The 13,927-nt window shown below is 36.4% G+C and overlaps 1 protein-coding gene across 13 annotated transcripts in view; it reads right to left on the bottom strand.

The window, feature by feature from the left end:
- HBS1L (HBS1 like translational GTPase) overlaps positions 1–13,927 on the bottom strand; it is a 59,421-nt gene that overhangs the window by 19,646 nt on the left and 25,848 nt on the right. For 7 of the 13 annotated variants that reach the window (XM_075145866.1, XM_075145859.1, XM_075145858.1 and 4 more), the window contains one exon: positions 3,941–4,049. The exons of 1 other annotated variant lie outside the window; for it this stretch is intronic. In XM_075145866.1, the coding sequence (XP_075001967.1) occupies positions 3,941–4,049 (109 nt within the window). Of the gene's footprint in view, positions 1–3,940; positions 4,050–6,884; positions 6,954–13,927 lie in introns of all 13 variants that reach the window. 5 more of the 13 variants (XM_075145863.1, XM_075145867.1, XM_075145864.1 and 2 more) reach the window with 1 other exon arrangement.

Consider the following 13,927-nt stretch of genomic DNA (forward strand, 5'->3'; position numbering starts at 1 on the left):
CTGTAATGCAAATATGGTATTTTACATTGGTATCAGGTTTTCTTCCTTGAAATTCTAATATTTGAAGTTCTGGAGAGAAGTATTTGTATAAGAAGCCATATCAAAGCAGCCTTTGCAGTTGGCAATAGTTTTCTCTCCTTTTCAATGACTGCATTTCTCCCCAAACCAAATTTTCAAAAATGAAAAAAATCTAAAAGAAAGATATTTAGATGAAGCTGCAAGTAATGTGACCCAAAAACATAACTCTGTTCTTCTATAGCTTTCCAAAACATACTCAAAGACTGTCACATCAAGCCTATTAAAAGGCAAAAATGTATTTTGAAAGACAGGTTATTTGTAAGCTTCTAAATTCTATTTTGTTTAGCTAGGTAATGATGGTTTTTTCTAATCCCAGATGCTCAGATCTTCTTACAGACCAAGGCCTATGTCAGTAAGGATTCCAAAAACCAGATGGATGCTGAGTGGTAGAATTCAAACTGATTACAGCACCTGAAAGAATCAAGGTTATTGCCAGATAAAATAACTACTCTCTCAATTCTAAGCAGACTTTATTGCGACTACCATTGCTTAAGGCTGCCAAGTAGTTTTTTTTTAGGTGGTGCAAAGAAAAAGTGCTAGATACAAGTGAAATAATGAGTGAAACATGACTCCAGCCATCATAACGTTAGGCCTTACTACTTTTTCAAGGGTGCAATATTTGAACAGTCAGTATACTGCTCCATTTAGAGTTTTACAGTTTTCAGATATTACCATGTTTTGGAAACCTGAAAACAACCTGTGCTATGATAAACCAAGACTTGACATTTCAGAGGAGAAACATCAGAATGGATAGAGTGTATGATCTACTTACAGAGCATCTCTGATGAGATAATTCATCTTTTTGCTCACCAATGTTGGGGAAAGGGAGAGTGAGTTTATTGCTAGGTACCTAAAGCAGAAGATGGGCAGATGAAATGTACAGTTCCAGTCTCATGGAAGTACATGAAGAGAGATGCAGCAATAAGACCCTGACAGTTAGTTATTCCTCATGGCAACCAAATAAATAGTTTATTGAAAGCTTGATAACAGCTCAGAAAAATGCTAAGGAGCTTCATCTCTAACAATCAATGAAAAAATGAATGACATTGAAAATGCTTTTCAGTAAGCCTTTTCCACTGAGATTTTTCAAAATTATTGAATCGAAAATTTCTGTCAGAAAACAGAACATATAGGAAAGCATAATAGTACCCAGTATGTCGCTAGTGCAGGCAGCTGAGGGTATAAACAAGTCGATGGCATTAGCAAGCATCTTCGGTAGCAGAGTTCCAACTTGGTCTGAGTTATGTTGAACCATCACATCAAGAAAAATTAGTATTTGGAGGAAGAGCACTTCCTAACCAATTGCTTGCGTCTTTGTATGAGAACTTGGTGGAACTACCAAGAGCGGTCTCAGTTTGCAAACATCTGTGCCTGTCTGCCACATCGCTGCTAGCCGCTAATGTGAAGCCATTGATTAAGCAACTCGTGACTTCTTCGAAAGGACAGAACCATTAAGCACCTTGTATGTGCACTGAGGTCATGTACTCAAGAAAGCTTGACCGCCAGCAATTCAGGCACAAATGTCAAAAGAGCTTACCACAGGTTTTTGTTAGGAAAACAGCAGACATACAAAAGCCTGGCAAGGACCAACATTTAGTCAAAATTAAAACTGCTAGGTGAGAAACTTCCTATGTTGCCTTGTCAACAAGGACCATAAGATTTTACTCAGTTTACTCTTATGGTTACATCACTGTTTTCTGGGGAAAATTAAGAAATACAACATATGTTCTTATAAGACATGTTAGAAGACACTCAATCCCACACAACTGTTGAAAGGTTCACACCACCATGCATTCAAAGAAGAACCTGAAAGCTTATCTGCTGAAGATTAACTCTGCATAATTTAGCTTTTAAACATTATTTTCAATCTTCTAGTCTGAACGCTTAGTGAATTATTTTTATGCAACTGACTCTTTCGGAGTACTTACAGTCATTACAGGAATGTCTACATTTATTTCCCCTTTCAAAATTATTAATTACACAATATTGGTCAGGCTGGTTAAAATAATCACCCTCTTTTACTTACAACTTCTTCTGGCTTTCTTCATGACTTAACAGGAAGAAAAAGCCTGGTAAATAGTTTTGCTAGAGCATCAGAAAAGCAGTTGGTCAGAAGTGAGCAAACTCCATTTTCTGTAGGCAATCCTACTAAGAATACCCAGCAAAAAAGACAACCAATTCAAAGCAATTCATGACTTCTAATAATCCATACATTTTAAATAAGATTAATTTATTATTATGAGGTCATACCTCATAACAAGACTGAATCATAAAGACTGAATAGCTAGTCAAAGAATGGTTATTTTTGCTAATGCTAGGCCACTGGTTTTAAAAACATGGTCCATGAATTACCTTTAAGATCCCATAAAAGGTGACAAGAAAAACTAGTTCATACATACCATACAATCATCTCCTAATGGTGTCTGCACTAACACCATACAAATATTTGGGGGTGAGAGTAGGGGGCAGTTACAGGTGTTTTAGAATCCAAACTGCTATAAATAGCTTGTAACACTGTGCTTTTGGTCAGTGATATAAACTACATACTTAGAAATCTGTATTATTATAAACCCTCTGCAGTACATTTATCAATGCAACAATAACATAAAAAGGGTCTGAAAAGAGTCAAAAGAACAAGCCTTTCTTAGGTGTTAATAAACACAGATTCATTCTGTTCCGTGACAACTCATCCTCATGCTGTCAATAATCCAGAAGATAACTGCAGAATTAAAAACCCAACTCTGATACTCATGGAGTTCAGGCAGGAGTTCATGTTTTGCTTTGTTTTTCAAGTTTAGAAACGGATGCGTACAAAGTGATTGCAAGCTTGCAAGACAATGCTAGTGCTTCAGCTAACCACAATGTATATAGCACAGACTTTACACAGAGACTATGGAAAGGAGCTAGTCAAGCTAGATCTTACGCTCTCCAGATCAGAACTACAAACACTGTGGGATGAGGTGGTGATGTGGGCACTGCTTACACTTGCGTATTTTTTTCCTGAGGATGAACTATGGAATTTCTTGCCACAGATTAGTGGCTGTTGTAAGATTGGGTTCAAAAACAGAATAAGCACATCCAAGTAAGAAAAATCCATTAACCATTCTTAATAGAAACGGCTTAATAAAAAAAAAATATGGTGGGGAGCCACAGAACACTACATGTAATGGTATTTCGCAGACTGTATTCCCAACACACATGCCCTGTCCCTATATATTTCTTTAAGTATTCACCGCTGGCTACTGTTGTAGGTAGACTCTGATCCAGATGTCTGTTTTCATGCTCTCATGAGACATCCCCCCAATAGTTCCAAGTCAGTATAAAATTAGAACTACTGTTCAACCACTCTAAATTAGCTAAAGCGTAAGGAGGACCGGTTTCTTCTCTACAACAGTTGTATCCTGGACACCTGTTAAAGTTAATAAAAGCTGCAGAGGAAGGCAAAGTTTAGCCATAAGTGATTGTTTTCCCCATAAATTAGTCTTAAACGTATTACTGCCTTTGAAGAACAAGCAATTACAGTTAAGATTTATTGATTTCATAATTCCACTTAGAGAACTAAATTTAAAATAAACGAACCCCAAGAAAGTTTAGTATTCTATGAAGCGGATGTTTAAATAATCTGACTAGCTGATATCTCTCTGCACTATTCATAGTGAAAGGATTTGTTAAACTCAAAACGTGAGGTACCATCTTCTGAAAGTAATTCTGAGTCAAACAAGAAGCTGAGATGGTTAGTTCTGGAGAGTGACACTAGAACTGCTGTAAAAAATAGAAAAAAAGAAGAAGAAAACTTGCTACAGGTGCATCAGTCTGAAAGAAGAGCTGCTGATGTACCTTGATGTACAAGGGCTTGGCTTACCATGGAACTTCAAATCCCATAGATTGTTTCTTTCCAGACACTGTCATTTTGGTAACTTTTGGCACAATTTCAGATTCCATTCTGGCTGACTGGGAATCCCTTGTTTTTCCTAGTAATAGACAAAAAGTAAGTTTGAACTTAAGGTTGTGACTAACAGGTGTTAAATATAAAGTTACATTACTTCTCTTCAACCCAAAGATACCAGTCTGCGATGATGAATTCTCACACTTCAGCATCTTACTTGCATATATTACATATTTATTCAAAATAATCTACAAACAGTTATATTTATTGTGAAAATCTCATCTGCACCTCCAAGCATTCAGATGACACCTACACCATTTCAGAGCTCTAGTCGCAGCAGTTCTGCAGGATGCCAGAAGCATTTCATGCAATATGAGGATGAAGAAACGCTTTGCAGCTGCTCACTAGCTGATTAGGTTAATTCTTATTTAGAGTACTTCTTTTGCCTTAACATTGTTGAGCCTCAAGGCTATTGTAAGGTAAAAAAATATGTCTACCTCAGGTACTGCTAGCAGCAGTACAAGCTATGTGTGGGCTACCAGGCCTTCCCTGAAACCTGGGAACAGAGTTGTCTTGTACTGAATTACACCGAAGCAGCCAAGCAATACGCAAAAGCTAGTTAATTTAGAGGTTATTTAGAAATAATTACCAGAGCTAATGATCTTAATTACTTTAAAGGTATCAATTTTTACCACAACTTAAATGAAAACACAGTTACAGTAAGGTTCATTTTTAGTTTTGTGAAACTACAGTTTCACAAGTAATAGCACTACAGTACTATTAGTTTCTTGTCAAGCTGTAAAAAAAAAAAAAAAAAATTATTTACTGTGGGGACAGGGAATTTAAATAAAAGAAGTAAACTAGCTCTTTTCTTTCCACAATTCCCTCTTCAATGTTAGGATCCCTTCTCCTTTCAAGGAAAATGACTTCCAGCTTTACAGCATGAGTGACAGCGGCTGTACCTTATTTTCTGAAGGCTGTTATACACACAGGAAAGCAAAACAATAACCTGAACTCAGAATTAAGCTGCAAGTTTTAAACAATCTACACCTACAGATATATCTGAAAACTAGAAAAATGCTACTACTCTTCCAGTAATAGACCAATTCAGAGTCAAGTGAATACTTATTTTGAATAACAAGTTAATCTTTTAAGTATTTTAGATTACTACTGTAAGATGAACTGTTGGATTAATTTGATCCTACTCATTTAGGTTTATTGCGTTGTAAAGTATGATGGCTACACCTTTAAAACCACAAGGTCATATTGCTTTGCAGGTTATATACAAAGTTGTGGTCAAGGCTGCTGAAGATTTCAGGTAAGGAAACAGAATACCACAGACATGTCTATAATAGACAGCATACCAAAAAAGCTGTTGTGCAACTTTTTCTTAACAATCACACTATAGATTGAGACATTCTTATTTAACTGATGACTTGGTCTTCATCTCCCTCATTTGTCTTATCTGCTGATACTCATTTTATTTATATGCCACCTGGAGATCTCTGGAAGATGTACTCTGTATGTGTATTATTATACCAAGTACACTGTAAATAAGGAAAAACAGTAAGAGAAATAAAGGCAACAGCACAAATCATGGTTTACAATAATCACAAATTATGTAACTGACAAACAAAGAGTAAAGATTCAGAATATAAAATTCTGAGATCACTGGACAAGGACTACTAGTTAAGCACAAAGATTTTGTTTCATCTTTAAGCTTCTACATAGATCACCTACAGCATTTTTCTAATAAGTAGTTAATCACTTGAGTTACAGTAAAAATGACATTACTTTTGTTGCCAAGTTGGTATGGTTTTTTCCACTTCAATTCTAACAATTTTCAAGTAGCCATCATTCTCAATTGCCAGTTAAACACGAATGCTTTACATGTCATTTGAAAGCTGAATTACAGTGAATTCTCAGGAAATACCATGTTTGAGGTCTGGCTGCTAGGAACTAATAATTACAAAAAACACAATGAAATTGAAATGAGATTAGTTGAAAGAAACCAAGACAACAATTCATATCATATTACTTGCAATCTATTAATAATATTTGCTACATATGATCCAAAATCAAAAGTCAAAGGTTTTTACAAAATACATCTTTTCTAATCAATTTAGAAATTAAGCTTCACTCTGTACAAATACTGTTGGGGTGTTTGACACTGATCCAAAGTTAAATGTGCAAGGAGACAAAATACATTCAATGAATCAAGTATTTGACACAGGAAACGCAGAAATTTAAAACTAGAGGTTAGGAGACACTAAAAGTTGAAAGAAGATACAAAAAATTACAAAGAGCAAGAGAAAGTAAAGTAATTGCCCATCGACAGCACTGACAGTTTGGGTGGGTTTTTTTTCTTTTTTTTTCATAAAGCACTAATACTTCAGCATAGGTGGGACGAGGAAGCAGACCAGGATCGTATAAAGACAAACCAAAACATAGAAGATAATTCTGGAATGGTGGCATTCAAATAGATGCGAAGACAAGGCAAGAATTATTAGTAACACTACTGACAGAAGCGTCAAATATAATTTTCTGACTTTAATGTTTTATAACCAAGTACGACAAAATCAAGCAGCGCATTTGAGATAAGGACCAACTCTGTCTTTTGTGCACGGCAGGCGCCATTACAGATTAATAATTATGGGCTTCATTACAAAGGACACAAGGCCAGGAAAGGAGTATACTTTACCATCTAATCTATAGGGCACCAGAGAAAACCCGCATGATAAATTCTTATCTGCTTTAGCAGGCAAAGCAAAAGCTATTCAGCACTTAACAGATCGTATGCAAATCCTTAAACTGCACCTTGGACCTAAAAGGAAGTCAATGCACAATGCAGATACAATTCTTAAAACACTTCTTAATCAACAAGCAGAGTATCCTACGGCAACTGAAGTGCACTACAAGCCTGGAAAAAGTATAGAAGCAGTAATCCCAATCTGATTAGGACAAGAGCAGCTGTGAGTAAAATTAACCTCTGAAAGGAAAGGATATAAAGGATATATAAGTTTTTGCCAAGAAAGGCTTCATAAAGTTCTTTATGCCTACTGCCATTTGGATATTCTTAAACACATACTTAAGGAATTCCATGACAATACGTTTCCTAAATCAAGAGTACACATAAAATAAAAACAAAGACAGATACATCTTTCATAAACTCCTAAAGAAGCCACAGTACCTCCTTGCTATATTTCACTTACTCTGGCAATGCAAAAAGCAAAAATAAGAGTGGATCACATGCAAGTAAATAAACCAATTGGCCAATGGTGTCAAATAGAAGAGCGAGAGATTTTACCAAAGAGGACACTCCATAAAAATTTTGGCAATTCACTAACTTAACACTAGGAAAATTAAAGAAATTTTCCTTCCATGAAAACAGAAAGTATACATTCATAAATTATAAAAAGGCTTGTCAGCATGATAGTTCTCACAATTCAGAATGCTTAAAAACCAAAACTTCTAGCCTATTTTAAGCAAAGTAGTTTTCAGACAGATATTTGGTATTTAGACTGCACTGACATCAGAATACCTAGACCAAAGCATACTGTAGCTACAAGTCAAACACTATTACAAAACAAAACATGCACTGATGCACCTTGTCTCAGTATTAAATTAGGATGAGCCTATTCCAAAGGGAACAGACAGACCTGCACTGACGTTACTCCACCACAACTACGGCAGCGTGTGACAACTTGACAACCAAAGCTCTCTTCCCTTTATTATTCTTCTCTTTGCTTTTACCTTTCCCATGACTGCCAGTTGGTCTTCTGACAATCAAAGCCTTTTGATTTAGTCAAAATGTATTACTAACGACACCTGCTGTAACTTCAAAATTATTAAAAAGTACAACCCCAAAATCTGATGACACAATAAAGTATTTGCAAACTGATAAACAGGACACAGACATATATATGCAAGAAGCAAGTAAAACATACGGACAATCTTTAAAAATTAAAACAGTCTCTCTGGGTGTTCAAGCTGCAATAGCAAAACTATACAGATATAGTCAACCATCTTCCTTTACTGTAACTCCCTAGATTTTGCACTTCCTTTGTAAAAATGGTTGTAAGGAGTACCTGTAAAATATTTAAACAAACAAATGAAAAGATTATTTTGGCTTCTTTATCATACATAACAGGCTTGAGAAGTTCTTTTTTCAGTTTTTGTTCGTTTATACACTTACACTGAAAGTAACAGGAAGATAAAAATTGGTCACTTCTCTAATTCTGTTGGAGGTATGGAAGTTATGTTTCAGGACTTGGAAGAGTTGATTGTCAGTCTACTCTGTTCCCAGGTAGTTTAGAGGCACATAAAAACAACAGGAGTCTGTTAAACAACCAGCATCTCAAGAAAGACATGTTGATATCAAGTGAAGCAGGGATATTGGCGTATTTGGAGAAATGCAGACTAGCACTGGGTATTTAAATGCACACTGGCTTTGTTCAGATGGCCATACCTTTTCAACAATAGAAACAAAATGCCACCGTTTTCGATTCCTACACACAGAGGCTTTTCCCCTCATCAAATTGTATAATGGCACTGAAACTTTAAGCTCAACTACACCATTGCACAGAGAAGCCTGCTTCTGATAAGATGAATCAGAATTTTTAATATACCTGAATTCAGATTGAAAAACAAGAAAGGAAGAATATCAACGTGTTAGGCATGTCTTGAGTCCGTGCTTTTTCAGATGGCAATCCCATTGAAATAAATTCATGTCTACACACAAAACAACTACTAGCAGTGTATCAGCACTGGCAAAGGAATGCACCTCCAAGGAAATTATGCGCTAATTAACTGTGGCGAGATTGCAGTTTCTTTTTCTATAAAGCTTTAAGTCATTTACATGCTTTTGAAATTTCTACTTGGTTTACATTGATTTTTCTATTTTCAAAAGTGGTTTGAGCACTTAAAGAAGGCGGCTGCATACGATTTCAATTTTGAATGGGGCTGGGGAGCCTAGATGGTATTGACTCTAAACAGACAGAATTAACTTACAGGTCCTCCTAGCGCTGTCTAAATCAGCACTGCCATGGAAAAATATACATGTAACACGAAGCCTTCTGATATAGAAGATAAGGTTTGCATCCCTTACTCTGCTACAGACTTTCTATATAACCACAAGCACGCCACTTACACCTTTGTCTACCAATTATACAGCCACAGCCACCGATTGCATAAAAGAAAAAAGACAGTGCACTGGTTTTGTGCTGGGTTTGTGCACCATGTCATGAGTTTGTTCCAAGTATGTTTCGTGACTCACTGATTAAGAAAAATATTTTTTGCATACACTACTGGCAGTGCAACTATTGAGTGTATTAGTAACAACAGAAGCACAGACAAGACAGCTCTGTCCGAAAAGCCAATTTAATAACTGAAGCCTGTATCAAGATAATAGTTCCCTTCTTATATGCTGTGCTATGATTCAAAACTAATTTTAAGGCTCTACAATTATGAAAATATTCCGAATATGGACTACACATGAGACAACCAGATACAGAGATGCCAGCCTGATTACATACAATTTCATGCTCAGAACCATGTATCACCTGTTTGCCCACATGTATGTGGGTTTATATTAACATCTAATACCTCCATCCATCATTCTAATCAGCTATTTCAAAATTTTGACTGTAACATATCCCAGCTGACAAATTTCAAACTGTTTATATCCTTCTATTTATGCCATAAACCTCACGAGCTTCTAGTCTTTCATTAAAACCTTTGATTTGCCTTAAAAACAGTTGAATTGTATTTTCCTCCCTTCAAATTTCACAGCACATAGGAAAAACAATAACATAAGGAAATATAAAAATTTGTCAAATTAAAGAGATACACTACTGAAATTTTTTTTTTTTTTTAATAATTCAACTGAATTATTTGACACTCATAAATTCTACAAAATGCTATAGGACATGGTGGCAACTTGCAGTACAGTTTAGTTAAGTTTGCCACAGAGCACACTGGATCTTCAGTGGCAGTGGTACTGAGTATTAGTATTATCAACACATCACAGTGCTGGGAATAGTATCAGAAGTCCAGGACCCTCAACCATGTCCTACCAGTACATAACACGACTACTGAACTTGGAACATCCCAGATTTCCTAAATTTACGCAGTTCGCTAACCTTTAAAACATTCTGTCTGCATATAATTCGCCATGCACTCATCCCTATAGCCATCATTTAAATTTCTTTGGATGTAACAGATCAGTGACAAAGTCTGCTGCACATGTGAGAAGGAAGTTCCAACATACAGAAATCCTTTCTTATGCAAATATATAAAGCAATATAGGATAATTGGGAAAGGAAAAACTAAATGATTTAGAAAAGTCTCTCCCACTTCTCTATGACCCTAGAAACATCAGCAGCCCTGCAAGGAGCACCTCTGATAGCAAAGAAACACCACGTAGCGCTAATAAAAAAGCCACGTGAAAAAAATTTCAAAATTATTATTTAGTATTTAGTATTTAAATTATACCAGTTAAAAATACTAATTTTTAGGAAAACGCATGACATTATGCTGCTATGAACCGCTATATACAAATGGATACTACCGAACATCCCCAGCACTAGCAAAAATAATGCAACAGTCCAAAATAACAGAAAAGGCAACTTGTTAAGTCACGCCGCAGTGCTGAGACACAGCCATTTTCTAAAGATACTACTGAAAACAATTCTCCAAACAAGAACACTGAACTTTTTCTTTTTAAAAGAAAGGTTATTTCCTAATAGAAACCACAGTCAGGGGTTTTCCAGGTAACTTCGTCTTGTTGTTATAACTATTACCTTCTCTGCAAAGTTTCAGATGGTGAATATGACTTTTTTTTTTTTCCATGAAAGTGGGAGTAGACATTTTCACTGAAAAATGCTGAAAATAAAAATGTCTACTTGCACCTGACTACAAGAATTTTTTGTTTTGCTTTTAAGGTTTGATACAACAGGAGGGAGGAGGGATACAGCAGGCTATTGACTGATATTCCTGAGTACCTCCAACATGGCCCAGTTCTCTGTGGCCCACAACACAAACAACACAACAACTTGCTACCCCAAGACTGAAGTTCCAGAAACAGTTTGCTTCACTACATGCAGCTGCAACAACTGGATGTGCAGTAAGCGCAGTCAGAAGGGCTGGCAGCCTCGCCTGTTACAGTTAGCTGGCACTTCTCATTGCTCAGGCTTTACTTTCAATGCTTGCAACTTTCAGCAAGTTGAACTCTTTAGTCCAAAAATTAATTTGTTCAAGTGAGGTACCTTCCTGGGGCTGACTTTTTTTTTCACTTTTTTTTTCCTCCCTTCCAGACAGGGAAAACAGGGAAACTGGAAGAGAAAAGATCAGACAGAATGGTTTATTTTCAAAAATGGCACCTGAAGAAAATATTATTTACATAAATTAAATCCTTCAGGTGATCTTTTCACCTTCTGAAAATCCACTCGATTTGGCCTTAGAAAACAGTTTGTACATGCTCTTATGGCTTAAGTTTTAACAACTAAATCCCCAAAATACTTCATCAACATTCAATGTGTAGCTGCTGTGGCTATTTTTGACCAGGCTGGACTCGGTTGTGTCACCTGAGAGCAAATCCTACCTCTCCTGTGGTCTCAGTAGTTTCCTACCACATCAGTAAACTGGTGAGTCTGCCTCGGGTAATCATAAAAAGTAAACAAAACTGGGGGGCGACAGGAGAAACCAACAGTATAGTGAACACTGGCAAGCAGCAAGACAAGCAGATTATCAAGGACAGACAAGGACTACAAGAATGAAAATCAATAAAGCAGAGAAGATGAAAGGAGAGCTACAGGGACCACAAAAAATTTGACAATATTAGTTAACAACCTAACCTGGGGAAACACTGTGTGTAAGGAGAGGGAGAAAGCAAGAGGCCACATAGTCAGTGACAAGTTACATGCACAGTTAAACATGAACAAATGAAGCAGAAGAGGATCAGAACTGAAAATGAATGCAAACTATGGGTGGAAAAAAGCAAACGTGGAAAATAATCATGGCCAATTACTAGAAAATAGGTAGGAAACTGGGAAGGGCTAGATAAAGGGTTTGGAATGATAAAGTAGAAAAAATGGAACTGCAATGAAGAACTTGGAATGACATGAGGAAATGTTCTGTTTAGGGCACAAACAGGAATTAAACAAAAAAATTTGAACATGACTAAATAAATTAGAGGATGAGAAGGACACAGGCACTGAAATTAGATCAGGTTGAAGTGGATGGCGTGGAATGTGTTATAACAAGGCAGTAACACATTTTCTTTCCTGCCTGGAACTCAGCCAAAATTTCTGGAGTCTCACCATTTCTCCTGCCGTCGACATTTCCTCGGGACTGAAGCCAAACGATATACAGCAGTCAGCTACTGCTGCGTTCTCTTGCTCTTCTTATCTGAAACAAACACCTTCCCATGCAACTTTTCTAGTCATCAGGACTTACTCAAATTACATGTATTCAAATACTCAAACACCACAAAATTAATGTTACTTATTAAAGCTATTTTTTCTCTGTGATCCTTTATTGAATTGAATGGTTTCTATTTAATTTAGAATATCTGATGTCCCAAAGAAACCTAATGTCTCAGAGAATGGCTTAATATATATAAAACTGATAGTTTATATAAAACTTCCTACTGACCTCTATTACAACTGTGAGCATTCAGTGTTTTAGCAAATTAAACCTGTATGTCTCAATTTCTGTATGCTTAATATGACATTCCAACAAGCATCTATCTCTAAGCAGTTATGTTTAAGCAACATACTTCAACAAAGGAATGCATAGTTCAGCTCTATATGTAGACCATTGGTATGGTCTTTCCACAAACATGGATAATTGGTCTGATTTACATTCACAGTTAGTATATATTATTAGGGGAAGGAAAGGCACTGTCACTGGAGTAAAACTCTCAAGATTTCCCGTTTCACTAAGCCAACACCTCTGATGTAAAAGAACGGAGATCTGCTGCACAGAAAGGCAGGCTGGGGGGGTGTCTGTTTTCTTCTAGAGATTACACAAACATCAGCTGCCTCCTTTTGATGTTTCCGATACATAAACATGTAAAGGTCCAATAGGAATTCACAACAATCAAAACAGTGACTTTCTCATCCGTCAAGTTTTTTAAAAGAATGTCCCTGCGGTATTTCTCATGCCTACGGCTTATAGTTAAATGGACTAAAATCCAGTCCTTCACATAATCGTAACTCAGTACAACTCATCCTGTAACTACTACAACATCCTGTAACCACCTTATTTGTGGGAGGTGTATTTCTTTGCACTCTAGCAATGCCAACAATGCCCCTTCTCAATCCGTAACTGAAGCTACAATCGGCCGTAAAAATAATTTATTAGACATTTGCAGTTGTTCTGTAACAGCACCTTTACTCTCCCACACATACACAACCGTAAGTCGTTGGTGGTGTTTTCTAATTCAACGAATTTTTCTTAAATGACTGTGAATTGTCTTTCACTAAGATTTAGAAAAACCTCAGTCTGATATTTCTGAAGTGCAACTTCCTACCATAAATGGTCATGTAAAGAGCAGAGTCAGCACTATGGGCAGGATAACCCTAAAAAGATATCCCCTTTAGCCAGTCACTTAATTGAACAGAATACACAGAGTCCATGCAAATTACCAGAATTTCTGTTAAAACCTTGGCCCAAAATGAGTATGTAAAACTGAAAGTACAATATGCACATTCTATTACAATTATATTGAATTTCCAAAAATAACGGACAGCAATTTCAGGTTTAATTCTTAACTAATATTATAATGCCAGAGGATGGTGCTATTTGCCTGCACATCATCCAGGTAATTCAGAAACACGTTTTTTACACGTTGATGTTATCTATGCAAGTACATTCCCATTGATTGTATTACAGGAGTGCAAGCCATTTTACAAAATAAAGCTTTCCTGATCCACAGCTTCTATTTCTGCACCAAAATTACTT

The sequence above is a fragment of the Calonectris borealis genome, chromosome 3 (genome assembly GCF_964195595.1).
Source record: "Calonectris borealis chromosome 3, bCalBor7.hap1.2, whole genome shotgun sequence".
Taxonomy (NCBI): Eukaryota; Metazoa; Chordata; class Aves; order Procellariiformes; family Procellariidae; genus Calonectris; species Calonectris borealis.